General features: G+C 38.4%; 1 protein-coding gene across 1 annotated transcript; it reads right to left on the bottom strand.

Annotated features, from left to right (window-relative positions):
• Positions 1-1,877: 1,877 nt before the first annotated feature.
• On the bottom strand, positions 1,878-15,206 carry LOC145774464 (growth hormone secretagogue receptor type 1-like). The gene is made up of 7 exons (XM_082585719.1): positions 15,088-15,206; positions 7,801-7,929; positions 7,260-7,389; positions 6,729-6,863; positions 5,589-5,728; positions 5,129-5,367; positions 1,878-2,047 (listed from the first exon to the last, which is right to left on the bottom strand). The coding sequence occupies exons 1-7, from the start codon at positions 15,204-15,206 to the stop codon at positions 1,878-1,880; spliced, it is 1,062 nt and encodes a 353-aa protein (XP_082441845.1).
• Between the last annotated feature and the right edge of the window lie 439 nt (positions 15,207-15,645).

The raw sequence follows: 15,645 nt of genomic DNA, 5'->3' as shown, positions 1-15,645 counted from the left end.
GGTAGAATGTTGAAAGATTGCTCGTATGATTTAAGCATGAGTGTGGTACAGTCCATGCATTTGCGGACTCGATGAAATTTACCGCAGCGCAATCTTCGAGACCACTGGTTCAAATAATCATCGAAGATCCTTGTTTAGAATCCCTGCCATGCAGAACAAACATGTTCCCTGGGCAAAGTTTATTGAAGACATTTGATTAACAACAAACAATTAACCTTAAGCCAGGTTTATGGCTGGTGGGAAAGATTTAAGTTGACGAGAAATTGAAGATGTTCGTCGTGCCCAGTGGCCAGTGCTGTATCCGTTAAAAAAGCACAGGGTATAGGCCTACTGTCAGATTTTCCAAACTGATTGTACAAAATTTATTATCAACATCAAAATTGGACAAGAGGTACAAAATTGTGCATAAGGGGCAGTTCAAAGGAAAACATTCAAGTATAAAACTCGCAGAACGGAATTAAGTTCATGGTACACCCGTGTACCATTGGTCCTCAAAGGGTTAAGTATTTGTCAAGAATCAGTAGCTTAAGGATAGCATAGGCACTCTCTTTGGAAAACCAGAGGGTATTCTATAGTTGCTCGAAAAAGCAGAGATATACTGCGTATACCCTCGAATACAGCACTGGTCGTGTCCATCTTTCAGGACATTAAGCGCCAAAGCCGCACGACTTTCTTGGTTCCCGCCACATCTGAAACCACCGAAAATAAGACCAGACAACCAACAACAAACTTTACCCAGTGCCGGTCTTAGGGTATTTCGGGCCCTGTGCGGAATATGTTTTGCGGGCCCCAATAACAATGATCCAATTCAGTAGCGTAGCTAAGTATTTTGAAAGGGGAGAGGGGGTGGTTTGACGGTCAGCGGGCGAAGCGTGACGGCATAATCGTTGAAGGCGACACCCAGGGGTGTGGGGGGCCTCACCCAGAAATTTTTGAAAAATTACTTTGAATTTGGGGCATTCTGAGAGCATTTTCAACAAAAATTTGGGTGTGAATATTACTGTAAAATGGTGCTGTCCGGTGGCATAGCAAAAGGATTAGATCATGCTTTCTTTGCCATTTTTCGGAAATGAAGCTATGTTTCTATGTTGAGTCTGGATGCAACCTATTTTGTACCCTGAAAAATTCGTACCCTGAAATTGTGTAACAAAATCAAATTTCGACCTATTTCGTCCCCTGAAAAGATCGAGAGAAATTTTGAAATGTTTGCGGCAACTCCGATCAGCGACTTTTGCTCTGTTGTTTTTTTCTCGATTATTTCAGGGTACGAAATGTTCAGGGGACGAAATATGTTGCACCCATTGAGTCTCTATGTTTTCTTGCTGCTAATTCCTTTGTTGAATGCACTTGTTAAATTTTTCCATTGGAAATGACAAAATTACTGCATTTTGTGAGTAAATTGCGGGCCCCCTAATTTGCGGGCCCTGTGCGATCGCACGGTTTGCACACCCCAAAGACCAACACTGCTTTACCACAATATAATTTCGATCGAAAACTACAACAAATTACTGGTTTGCCCCAGTCAATGTTTGGTGTCTTGTAGGATCCGATGATGCGTGATCTAGATTTCTCCCACGGGCGTCCCTTTTGTTGCCGCTGAACTTTTGTCTTGCTCCGCGTACTTTTTAAGATATCCAGTTTTTGTAAGAAACTTTTTTGTTTCCTTCCACATTTTTCTGAAACAAATATAAAAAAGAATGATCTTTTTGTCGCATAACCCACACAATTATGTGTTCATAGTCTACAACACAGCTAATATTAATAGGGTTATGACGTAATAAAAGCTTCTTGCAAGGAGGACCAGGACAAAATATTTTGCTTCACAGTTTGTAGAAACCAGTTGTAAACAATCGCGGACTTTGAGGTGGTGGAAACTCTCACAGGCATAAGGAACCTAATCGTACAAACCTTGATCCTAGGTTGTATAGGACGGGGTTGAGGCATTCGGATAACCTCAAGCACATGTATTGAGCCGTGCCAAAGTGCCAGTCGCTCCACCAATTGTCGTAGTTCTTCTCTTGTGATTGGAAAGTGCTGAACTCAAACGCTGAAAGTAAAATCGTAACGTTTCAAATACAAAGTTAGCTTGGAGAGAAAGTCAGCTAGAGTTTACTAGAAAAAGAAGCTAAAGAAGTAATTTAACTTTTCTTTTATAGCCTATTAGGATTAGCCCACAGCTTACTTAAATAATTAATTAATAAAGAAATCCAGTCGACTTCGTCTATATCAAGTCGGCAATATCGGCAGTTAATAAGTAGGCTACAATACCGGCAGCCTTCATCGACACCTTTTTTGATCCTCATGAGCATTTCATTTGTTAAGCCTATAATGACAGTTGTAGCTATTTTTTCAATTTTGAACGTAATCCCATTAAGCCTACAAATCACTGACGTCATCGTACTTATGAGAGGGTCGTTCTTGAAATATTCTCATTTTGTTCAATCAAAGGTTCCAAATATTTCTCATACAGACTGCTCTGTGCTTCCTGCATGTTGCTTAAAATCTGGCCGGAAAGTTATTTCAGCAATCCGAACCACGATCTATTGAGTGGCCGCCAGTTAAGCTTTCACGATATTTAAATTCTACATCGGGCTAACCCATTATAAAAATACAAACCACACCTATAAAATGCTAACCCAGTGTTTCTCAACCTTTTTTGGCCCAACGCCCCCTTCATGAACTGGCAAAATCTTACCGACCTCCAACAAAAACGATTAATTACAAAAAGCGAAATAAAACAATATACAGTATACTATCTATTTATACTACAAAAAGTGCTCAATACCAAGCACAAAGCCAAGCAGAGTGATATAATTACATTAAATATAAGCTAGTTACCAATCTCTGAAACCCTTACAGCTTGTTTTACCCTAAAAGGGGTTATTCAAGTATAATTCTATTTCTATTACAACAAGGACCCTTTTGATGATTCCCCTTTTAGGGTGACACAGGCTGTAAGGGTTTTAGAGACTATAGTAGGCTGACTAACTATATTTGATGAAAAGCAAATACATATTTCCGAGCATGAAAACATTATAGGCTAGGCCTACTGGTAGTCAGTGTGAACCTTGGGCTTGGTGAGAACATGCCAGTTTCTTCACATCCGGTGTAAAGGCAATGAGAAACAATCGAAAATCACCTCTTATGAATATGTCAAGTGGGTTTCGCTGTTTGGTATGTAGCAGAACAACACAGCTGAATCCCTTTTCCACCAGGTATGAGGTAGGAAATGCTACCACGAAGATACAAGCTCTTTGACGAAATCGTTACGCTCAGCGGTAGATGGGTTAAACCAGAATGCTCCCTTTAAGCCGAGGTAGGCCTAATCATACCGCCCCCCCCTGCAAAATCAAAACGCCCCCCCCCCCCCGGGGGCGGTACCGCCCCCGTTGAGAACCACTGTGCTAACCCATTATAAAATACAAAGATTTACAACTGTGAAGTAGCCAATTAAACATCTAAAAAAGTTATTTTTCAAACTCAATAATGGAACCGCTTTTATGGAACATTTCCATTATCAAATCTTCTTTCAATTTTAATTGTTCAATTTTGTTTAAAAAGTTTGGAGATTAGAAATCTGTTATGTTACTGATTACGTTATTAACTTGTTATAGAAGGGATTTGCAAAATAGGCAAACATGGTTTCAAATCTAAAAGAGTCGCATGCAGCCATCAAGCCACAGTTTGGCCAATGGCCATAGATGTAATGCAAGCGTACATTAGCTGTATAGCCAAATTGTTTCACAATTTTTGCTTTCTTTGTGCCATGATAATTCCGTAGTGTGCTTGTTAATGTTTTGTTAGAGTTCAATGAAGTATATTAACCGCTCAAATTGCAATGGGTTGATGTGCCTTAAATCATTAAATGTATTGTGGGCTATTTGACGATTGTTTTAGAAGAATGTCATAGCGAAAGCCCTTTGTTGGAAAAGGCAAAATCATACGACAAGGGTTAAAGTTTGAAACAAAGTTTGAACTTTTTTAAACTCTTCATGAATAAAACCAGCTTTGTAAACAAAGAAATAGGATGATCAGGGAACTGTGGTTCTACTCTCCTGGTAAGCGCTGCAACAGTCGGCAGCCGTGGCCGAGTGGTTAGCGCGTTGGGCTCGCAGTCGAGAGTCTGCATGTTCGACTCCAGCCACCCGCACTTGCTGTTGTTTCTCTGGGCAAGAAACTTTACGATAATTGCCTCTACCTAGTGATCGATTTCGAGTAATGGGTAGTACCAAATTTAAGTCATAAATAGAGTAGACAACCGGAAACAGACATTGCCGTCGGCTGCAGCGTGGGTCAGGTGTACGTCGAAAGGCGTACACCGATGCATAGCGCTCAAGTCCGCTTTCCCGCAATGCAGGATAAAGATAAACAAACAAACAAACACAATTCAAGAACAGTTTTATGTTGAGCTACGTCTAGTGGATGAAATTATAATTTTTATCACTCACCAACGGAAGCTTCACTGCGTCAAAGATACATAAAAAATAGGGATAATTACTTGAACCTAGTTTTGGAAAAGGTCAATGAGGTGATGAGGTAATATAAATCTGTAAGAGTGATCTTGAGTAATCTTTAGAGAACTATAGGCTACTAACATTTTGTAGATTTAGAGCGAGTGTGTGATGAAGTATTCGGTTCAGTCCCTACAAACGAATAAAAACACCTGGACCTTAGAAAACAGCAGGAAATGCTAATCATGTAGTGACGATGAGATAAATCTTCAAAGCTTTGAGGGAAAGATATGACACGTGATATTAGAAAGAAGACACAAAACACTACAAAATGTGCGTCATCTGATGATCAATGACGTATAAGTTTACGACATATATCACGAATCAATTGCCAATGATCAGGAAGTCTGTTTTGTTGTGGCCAAGAGCTAATGCAAAATGTCATATTTTGTTTTTCGACATTCCTCAAGAGCGTGCGGCTGTGTCCTTGGCAGAACATTTGATGATATGCTAGAAAGTGGACACGAAAATTGGCTTCCTCGTCATTCTTTTCACTTAATATCAATCGTCCTCAACCACCAGGCGTAAGCTCGAATGCGACGACCAAGCACGAACTTGCCTGATAACTTTACTGAAATCGTGGGTGATGCTTCAACACCCATTTTATCACTTCTCACCTGTAAAGGGAAGATATCCCAACAAGAAGGAGCCGACAATGAGAGCAAGCTGCGCGATGGCTTGTTTTTCTTTGTTCCTTCGCGCTTTTGCAGCTTTGGAAGACACGTGACCTGCCACTACGCTTCCTCTGTTTATCATCGTCACAGAGATGTAGATCGACATGACTACGGTGCTGACAATGGGAATATAGAAGAAGATGGAATATGCGTAGAAAGTGTATGTTCCGTAGATGTTTAGCCTGCAACAGAATGGGGTGTGATTTTAAAATAAACAAAGTGAAAATTTGATACTTTGTGCAGGCTTAAAACTTTACAGATAGATTTTACTGATTTCTTGTTTTGGACTAAAGAGTTGATGATAATTTTCAAAAGTTTTAGAAAAAATATAAATGAAGTATTCTCATTTCAATACAAACCATTTCTAGTTAAATAGGTGACTGTGCATATGTGCTACACCTACCAAGCATTTAATTGTGTACATTCTGGCCATCTGGCGTCAGGGGTGCTTGCTGTTCGGTCTTTATGTTCTGCTCCACTGAACAAACCCATTGGAATGGCACCACAAAGGAATGCTGCGATCCATAAGGAAATGATCCAGGGCTAAACAAACAAAATATCCTCAGTTGTTCCTCAACGATGTTTCTTTTGGGGTTTAGATTGAAGATTTTTCAATCTCTGAACAGTAGGCCTAGTTGCTGCTCCGAGTTTACAAACAAGTTAACACATTGTAAAATTTAAAGTTAATGCTGAAGTTGATGGTCAAAGTATTATCCTTTGTAAAGGTTCACTTTGTGCACAGATTGGTTTAACTATTCGGCTTTGAGCAAAATAGTTCAACATTTGATTTACTATGAATGCAAAATCTCAACTAGTCTCAACATGCAAATTTAAGATACAATTTTCTCGAAACATCAACTTTAAGAAGAACTGGAATGATGCAATGAAATCAAACAGAAAACTCCCCAGAGAGGACATTTGCTCCTATTTTGAGACCCTCTAGTCTAGGTCTATATATTGGTTTATTCTTAAAATTTATATGAGAAAAAGCCTACTACACTAAGTGTACACTATGAGGAACACTGCACTAAGTGTGCACTAAGTGTACATTATGAGGAACACTACATTAAGTGTACACTATGAGGAACACTGCACTAACTGTACACTATGAGGAACACTACACTACGTGTACGCTATGAGAAACACTGCACTAAGTGTACATTATGAAGAACACTACACTAAGTGTACACTATGAGGAACACTACACTAAGTGTGCACTATGAGGAACACTACACTATGCGTACAATATGAGAAACACTGCACTAAGTGTACACTATGAGGAACACTGCACTATGTGTACAATATGAGAAACACTGCACTTAGTGTACACTATGAGGAACACTATACTAAGTGTACACTATGAAGAACACTGCACTAAGTGTACACTATGAGGAACACTACACTAATTGTACACTACTTTCAAACCTTTGCACCTTGGTTGCGGTTATTGTGTTGAGAAAAGGTTGAGAGCTTTGGTTGCTATTGGAACAGAACAAGATATAGTTGCTCGATCAACAATATTTTAACTAAGTCTTTCGCTTACCAGGCCACGCTTATGATCTTTGTTGATGATGCCGAAGCTTTGTGGCCACCTGAGGCAAATTAACCGCAAGATTGCAAAGCTGAGAATGTGCAGGGCAGTCGAGTATGAGGTCAGAATATCTACCGCCCAGTAAAGCTGAACAAACACATCCTTTATAAGCTTTCTATGACGTAGCACGTCGTCTATTGTGACATAACAGAACAATATCGCGTGTATAGCAATATGTAACAAAACCATGTCTGTTTATACAGTTTCTGGATAAGTTATGTTAATGCTTTAGCCTACCGTACATTGAAAACTAATTCCAATTATCTTATTTTCAAACTGAGAAAATCACAACCCACTTTGTCTGAAAATTGGCGACAAGCGCTATTTTCAGTAGATAATACAACAACCCATTAATTGAAGCGTTGAGCTATTACCGCATGTTCTTCAGTGGATCTTTTGATGAACACCACAATCAAAATTGCAACCATGTTTTTATGTTGTCAATTTTCTTTTTGAAAAAACGAAACAAAATTTGTCGTCCACCTGACACAGGAAGTTTGGCAGCAAGAAACCGTTAAATCCCCAAGTTCTTCGGTACCAGTTGATCCAGCTAATGAGCGCAGACATTGTGTCTGAGACGCACAGACTGAAGATGAACAGATGAAACACAGACCTAAAAATAAATTTGAGAGTGAATGTTACCGTTACTGATGAGATGTCATTGTTAGCTCATTGTTATGCGTTTTTGCGCTTTATCTAGAATCTTATATGGTTAGTGGTGTGAGTTCTGCCCATCAGATTGACACTCACAACCGCTATGCAACCAATCGCTTCAAAGATGCAATGAAAAACTCTTTCAAAACTTGAATCTGGTGGCTTCGGAGATTTGTAGCATTAAACCTTTGGTGAAGACTCGTTTGGCTACACGCCCCAAGAATTAAACCACCGTTTCATGATCTTGTCATTCCTGAATTACGTTCCTGAATGTTTGTTTATTGACACATGACGTATGGATCCTATGTGGAAAGACACGAGCTATTTTCTTCCCACGATTAATCATAGAACACGTCACAATACAACTCACCGAAGCTTCTTAGAATGGAAAATGACAACCATTGTAAGAACATTAGCACAGACTCCAAACACGAGGAACACAAAGGTGAAGACCGCGAATACTATGACGTCAGTATCGTTGAAGGGAAGCAAAGTAGTGCTGAAGAAAGATTTTATCATATGAAAAGGTCCTTGTAAAAAATTAAAAAACTAACCAATTTTTAAAACTTTTTTACTAGAGTTATCTACTAAACATGGTCTTACACTTTTGAGGAGTAAAATAAATTCAATTTCCTTATTCATCACAAAGGGAGCACAATACGCGATACAAGGCTATACCATGCATTCCGGAAATCTTTGCAAATTTGCACAAATAGTTGTCTGGGTGAACAGGTTTATGCCTACAGAATAATCGCAGATCTAAATGAAGATGTGCGATCATTTACTTACCATTCCTGCAAGTGCAGCGTGAGCAATTCTTTTCTACGTTTGTTTAGCGATTGCTCAGCATAAGCGAATATCTTTTGTAAAGTGGAACATAGGCTCCGTTAGAGGGGGGGCCGCGGGGGTGATTACCCCCCACCAATTGGAGTGGGGGGTAACTAATGCAAAATTACTCCCCCCCCCCCACTAATGTAGAGAAAAAAAATTAATTTTTAATATTTTTTCTACTTTTGTATTTTATTTTCATTTTTTATTTTGTTGCACAACTATTTAGTTTTTTGCTTGAAAACTCCGACTGCAAGACAACGCAAATATGCAATAGAGACCTGCATAATGCTATGGGAATTGTTCAGGAGCTAAGTCCTGTTTGCAAAATCAGTCTGGAAAGTTCAAAATCCCCCTGCACGAAGAATCCCACCATAGCCGGCACACGGCACACTTTGTGCCAAACAAGATGGCTGACACGTGTACCGGCCATTTCTTCAGTGTTGTTAAACTACAAAGCCTTGCTAAACACACTTCAAAATTTCAAAAATGCGAAATCATTAGGCCTTTATTCCGAATTATTGTAAGACAACACATACTTTGCATTGCAGTTTATTCAAACCACTTGAAAAGATAACTGGCCTGTTGCAGATCAAGTCTTATACCATCAGCGACATGATGGAGCTGGTTGAAAACTTAATAGGTAATTACCAGAGTCTTAGACATGAAGAACAATTTATGCAGTTATACAAAGAATTTCAGCAGCAGGTAGATAGCTTAGGCTTAGCTAAAGTCCAAATTTCAAAAAAGCGCTGTGAGCAAAGTGCTTCCCATGACCTTGCTTCTCATTACAGAAGGTTTGTTTGTTTGTTTGTTTGTTTATCTTTATCCTGCATTGCGGGAAAGCGGACTTGAGCGCTATGCATCGGTGTACGCCTTCCGACATACACCTGACCCACGCTGCAGCCGACGGCAATGTCTGTTTTCCGGTTGTCTACTTTACTTATGACTTAAATTTGGTACTACCCATTACTCGAAATCGATCACTGGGTAGAGGCAATTATCGTAAAGTTTCTTGCCCAGAGAAACAACAGCAAGTGCGGGTGGCTGGAGTCGAACACGCAGGCTCTCGACTGCGAGCCCAACGCGCTAACCACTCGGCCACGGCTGTAGTTCTATGCATCTATTGACAGCATAGTGCAAGGCCTCACCCACCGCTTCAATGGCGAAAAAATTAAAACTCACCAAAAGCCTAGAGAATTTAGTATCTGGCACAGTCAACGACAGTGCTGTTACAGCGTTGGAACGATATGGCTTCAACGTGAAAATTTTGGGCTAAGATTTAAGCCGCTTTCATCAGAAATTTGGGCCGATCAAGTATGTGTGCGATGTTCGAAACAAGTTAATGGGACTTATTGTTGTCAAACAGTTTTATGCCAGGGTAGAAAAACTTGTAAAATTGCTATTGGTCAATGGCCCTTTTTCTGCAGAAGCTTAAAGATCGTTTAGCTCGCTATACGCCGCCAGGAAATGGGATGGGATGGAATGGAAGACAGATTTTGGGATGGAAGATGGAAAATCTCAAAGATTGAAAGGAATGGAAGATCTTGATGATGGGATGGAAGACAATCTTCCATCATTCCATCCCAATTCCATCATTAACTTTCTAACGCTTTATCAAGACATAAAAAATATTACTTGTTGTTTCTTTCTGTATTTATAGAATCAATCTACGCTTCTAGTTCTAACACCAAACGGTACGTAATCCTTAGGAAAATACTGCTGTTAAATTTTTAGCTTAAATTTAGCCTATGGTTTTTAGGTTTATTTGTGGCATATTCAATGCAGAGATAACAAAATGTGAAGATGGAAGATGGAATGGAAGAGATTTCTGAGATGGAATGGAAGATTTCTAAGATGGAATGGAGATGAAATTGAAGAAAATCTCAGAATGGAAGATGGAAAAAACGTCTTCCATTCCATCCTATACCCTGTACGCTGTTTAAAAACATGGCTCCGAAGCACAATGACTGCTTCAAGACTCAATTTCATTGCCATGTGCCATGCCCATCAAGTGTGTTTGGATGAAATAGTGTTGATGAAATCTGCAAAGAATTTGTTTTACAATACACAAAGATTTAAAGTCTTTGGCGACTTCTGAAGTTCTGACTGTTCTGCTTAGAACAGTAGAGTGCACACAGTGTTTTGTTTGAGTTGAGGTGTTCCTTTATAATGTTATCTCTGTGTAGTTTTTGTGTCATTTTGGTATTCATCATCATCAACAGTATCATAGCCGATGCGGCCTTTGATGAACTAGATGCTCAGTTCGTAAATTTCTCCAGTGTTCCCTTTGTCGCGCAGTGTCCCAAAGTGTTCTTGGTTGGCTGATTGATGTATTGAAATTGGATATAAATGTTGTTCTTTGTCTGCCACGAGCACGTTTCCCGAGAAGGCGGCCGCTAAGACAGAGATTTTCGAAATCTTCCTTTCTGATAATGTGACCGAGAAATTTGAGTTGCCTTTGAGTTATGTTGTTCAATAGTTCCTTATCTTGATGTACTTGGTTCAAAACTTCTGCATTTGTGATGTGATCCGTATATGAAATCCTGAGCATTCTTCTGTAAAACCACATTTCAGCTGCTTCAATGTTACGCCTAGTTTCTGTGTTGAAGGTCCATGTTTCACAACCATACTGGAGAACAGACCACACTAACACTTTGAGAAGTCGCACCTTCAGAAGAATAGAAAGCTTGCGATCCAATAGAATAGGTCGTAGTCTATTAAAATTTGGTATTACCTGGGTGTTACAAGGTATTACCTGGGTGTTATGGCATTTTTTGTTTAGTGTTATTTCTTACACGGCGCAGATCCTGTAACTTAGTATCGATCAAGATGTCTCCTTATTTTCAGTTTTTGTAAAAGTGAATGCATTTTTAATTTTATTTTTTTTCTGAGTTGAATGTAGGCCTAGACCGTAGATGCTGAAACGTTTCATTTCACTGTGGATGTTATTGCACAGGTTGTCGTGCTGTATTCATGTAATTGTAAATTAAGTTATAGATTATAGCTTTGACCTTAACGCTTTGGCCTTTTAAATCTAACCTTTTAGGATCTGAAGAGCAAAATTTGGAGGACTTGAGCCAAGGAAGAATACAGAGAGGTATTTTGTGTACATCCCCTCTTCCAGTCAAAATTGTCTCAAAACTTCAAAAAAATGTGGCAAATGTTAAAAAGCTTTTGCTCGTGATTTCAGATTCGTTGAAAGAATTTTTCGATTTTATATCGTGCTGAAAGGCAAAAATTTTGCGCCTTCGGCGCGAAACATGCAGCCTAAGACGCTGTATAAGAAACAAAAGCTTTCATTAGTGCAAACGGGTCTGGGGAGCGACCTTCCAGAAGTATATGTGATGCGATAATCCAATAAGCCCCTGTCGATGTGAAAACATCGTTCCCACCCCTGCTTAAATTACCCCCCCCACTCTCAGGAAGTGTCCGGAGCCCCTGAGTGGAACCATATGTCACTTCGGTGAACGACTAAAATTGGTCAGCTCAAATATTTTGCAACTTGTTTTTAGTTTCTATGAGCTTATACAAATAATTTAATTGTTGCATGTCAGCAATGACTTGTCTTGAAAGGACGTCGGTTCAACGTCTCTCAAGAGCACGAGACCGCATTTTTGAAAGACCATTGCTGCAAAATTAGAGCAAATAACTCGATGACTACGTCTCTTTGCTGCTTCCAACCGCCAGTTGTGGTGCAAATGCAGTTAAATGCTGCTGCGTGTTGTCACAATGGACACAAAAGAAAACCATTGTAACAAAAATTAAGTTGTTTTACGAAGAAATAGGATTAACTGTTATGAAATGTTATTTTAATGAATTATTCAATTTTCTTTCTTTTTTTAAACCAGATGACAAAATGGGAGCAAAGCCGATGAAAGCTGGGTAAAGTTAAAAAAGACAAAACACGTTCTTTGGCTTGTTGACGTCGAAAACTACGTTTAAACCGAAAACTACAACATTCACATTTCTTTGTCAAACTTGACAAACCATACTGCGAAGGTTCAGACAAGACAATGGTTTTAATAGAAAAAATTGAAAATACGCTTCCGCTAAGATGTCTTGGCGATTAAGAATGTGACAGGTTTTATAGTGACATCACAATTCACTTTTAAATTCTGCTTACACGAGCAACCTTGATACGTGGAGTCGTGGACGTTCAAGCCTGTAGCCTTGTTGTCTGATCAACAACCAGCCAAAAATGCCAAGAGATGCCAAGAGATGCCAGACGCATATCAGCAAAGCTAATTGTACATGATTACAGGCAACACTCTTCTGCATTACAGGGTCGGCTAAATTAATTTTCATCTACTACATGTTGTTTGATAACAATCAACTTGGAATTTTTACCCTAAACGCTCTCAGGCTTACAGCATAATCATATTTTACCTACTATCATTACCTGCACAAGATGTTTCTCTTTTTCCTTCTGGAATATTCCACAAACAACCTCAATTTAATGAAATATTGCATGTGTACTAACCCAGTGACGTTGACATGGGTTTTTGGATCAAAATAATTTTAGGGCACGGAGTCTTTCCAGTGGGTCCGAAAAAACACAACAGTGGCTTTCCATTGTTATCTTTAAAAGTGGTATCGGACCAAAATATCTTTGCAACGGTCCTGCCCTGACCACTGATTGCATGCGTAGTTATACTTTGACGGCAAGGCCAAGTTCGAAATGGACGCATGACATGCTTACTTGTGCTAAATAATCATACAAAAACCAGTCTATTTTTAATGATGGTAAGTTCGTTAATATTAAGTCTATCTGTGGGCAACCTTAGAATTGAAGTTTGTTGTTGAAAGAAAGGAAACTTATCAATTATATTACTTCCCTGTAGATAGATTGTGATAAAGTTTGTTTAGCTTGCAAGATATGTAAGCTACTGCTTTGTATTTGGTAAGTACCACCGTCCACCATTCTTGCCTGTAGATCAGATTATGATTGTGTAATGACAGACCATGCCAACTTGCAAGCTTTACATTTGACAGAAGACTGATCTGCTACACTTGATATAAGTTAGTTGATAATAAGTTAATAATTATAATGTTATAGTTTTATTTATTGTCGCTCTACAGCAGCTAAGGTATTTAGCGACAGCCGACAAGGCTCATTTTTAACTTTGTATCAGATTTGCGATGTCTTCACATTATTACCCGACTTGTCCTCACTGCGTTATGCAAAAAAAAACACAATCAGTACAGTCTTTGAAATCTTCAGTTTGACCAGTCCTGGAATCGAATTCAGATCTATCGGCACCAAACCACTCGGCCATTGAGCTGGTGTTTAAATTGATAGTTTATTAGTAGATGAATAATGTCTTTAATATTTGAGTTCATTTTGTACGATTTTGCGCTACTTTTGCCGTACGAAGAATGAATTAATTAGATTTCGCACTCTTATTAAATAGTCCTTGTTTTGATAGTCCGTTACGTAATTTCAATATGTGTGTATATATTAGTTTGTTTTTGTGATGTTGTTGGGTTCAGTCGTGTTCCCATTGCTTTAAGAATTGGCGCTCCAGTTGTTTCAGGAACGAGGAGGCGACTGATTCTTCTAATTCATCTACTTGTTTTAAAGTATCAGGTTTGGAGGCCGTGCTTAACTATATTTATTGATGCATACCGCAATATCAGATCTTTTCATGCACGTCTTAAACCATTAAGGTTTTGCCACCTTTTCTTTTTGTTGGTTTTGTTACTGTATTTCTTTTTCACAATATCATTTCTTTTGTATTCTAACAAAAAAAAAAAATTGAATTGAACTGAATTATTAAAAATGCCAACAGCATCTGGCAACATTGATAACAAAGCAAGAATTTCCATTTTTTCAAAAAGTAAAATCCTAAGTGTTGAAGTGATTCGAAATTCAGATCACACTTTGGAAAATTGGTTTCTCATAACTATTATTTCAAAAATTATAAAGTAAGTTCAGCTTGCAATTCAAAATCGAAATTACGTTGTCTTCCAGTCGTTGATGTGAGTTTGCACGTTGGCAAGGCTGGTAGGTCGCTATGCTATGATTATATAATTATAATTCAAAATTATGTAACATTTTTATTGCAACTTGCGTTAAATAATTATTATCCTTCTACTGCATTTGAAAAGGTCAGGTCTTTGTAATTGAAGGTGTTGAGTTTATTTTTTTCCCAGTGATTTTGTAGCCGGCAATTGTTGTTTAATAATCTCATACATAAAATGTCCGTCAACCGTTATTATTTTTTATGAACATACCTCACAGGGAAAAGACTTAATTGTTAGACTTGCTGACTGTGTTAACTTTTGGTATTTCATTAAACGCATGTTTATCTTTCTACCTGTTTTACTGCATATTACAAAATAAAAGCAAAACTCGGACGCACGGATTTGAAAATAGCACAAACAAATGTTTTAGCTTTTTCATCTTTGTAAAACTGTAGATGATACATTATAATATTAGCAGCATGTAGCCTATATCGCGCTGTATCCACTGTCAATATAAATGCGCATTACAAAGCAGACAGTGCCAGTGCAGATATATAAATGTGCAATACAAAGCAGACAGTGTCAGTGCAGATATATGAAGGCGCAGCGAGTACATTATTAATTTGAATCCATTCCTTTGTTCGGCCCCAACCAGGAATAAGATTCAGAGCAACTTAGAGATCATTAGTAGCCTATGACCCGTCAAGGTATCGAACCCATGCCTAGCAATTCAGATGCGGACACTCTTATCACTAAGCCACCAAGCTGATGAGTGACAAACAACATTAACACTTTAGTTGCAAATTTCTTGGAACTGCACTGATATATGTTTGTTTCATCAAAATCACAACAATCAACTTACTAGGGAGCTGTTGTGGTAGCATTGGGGGTCCAAGTAGAACTGGAGTCCCCTTCCATGGCGAAGGTTGCTGACGATGTGGACCGATCCATGCTTTCCGTTGTTGCATTGTAGTCAAACATAATAACTACGTAAAAATTAGTTGCAAACTCAATTGTTATAATGTTCTTTTGTAATCAGCCTTTTTATCTTCCTAAGTCTATGTAAAAGAAAGTTCAGTTTAAACCATCTTCTAACTAAGTCTTATTAATTACACATAAGTTATAATAACAAACAAGCACGATCCGCAAAGGGTGAAATAGGTTGTAAAGGTAACTTTGATAATAGAGATTCAATTTACTTGGATTCTCTAATATGTAAACTAGAAAGTAAAACAAACAACAAGTTTAATCAAAATACAAAATGTAATCAAATTTGACATGAAAATAAACTAATTTTAAATCATTTCTAACCACATCTTAGTAACTACACATGGTTGCAGTAATTCTCTAACGTATAAATTAAATATTGAATTAAATTATTATTTTTTTCTAACTGCGCTAATGTGAAACGACTCAGGCA

The sequence above is a fragment of the Aplidium turbinatum genome, chromosome 7, assembly GCF_918807975.1.
Source record: "Aplidium turbinatum chromosome 7, kaAplTurb1.1, whole genome shotgun sequence".
NCBI classification, from domain to species: domain Eukaryota; kingdom Metazoa; phylum Chordata; class Ascidiacea; order Aplousobranchia; family Polyclinidae; genus Aplidium; species Aplidium turbinatum.
The sequence above is the reverse complement of the archived record's forward strand: the minus strand, read 5'-3'. Positions and strand labels throughout refer to the sequence as shown.

Bases quoted from the DNA above. Each gene is read 5' to 3' on its own strand.
- LOC145774464 (XM_082585719.1), bottom strand. From the start codon at position 15,206: ATGTTTGACTACAATGCAACAACGGAAAGCATGGATCGGTCCACATCG. The intron at 7,930-15,087 runs GTAAGTTGATTG...ATCTTTCTTCAG, and splicing joins GCTACCACAACAGCTCCCTA to CACTACTTTGCTTCCCTTCA. The intron at 5,729-6,728 runs GTAAGCGAAAGA...TTGTTTGTTTAG, and splicing joins AAGATCATAAGCGTGGCCTG to CCCTGGATCATTTCCTTATG.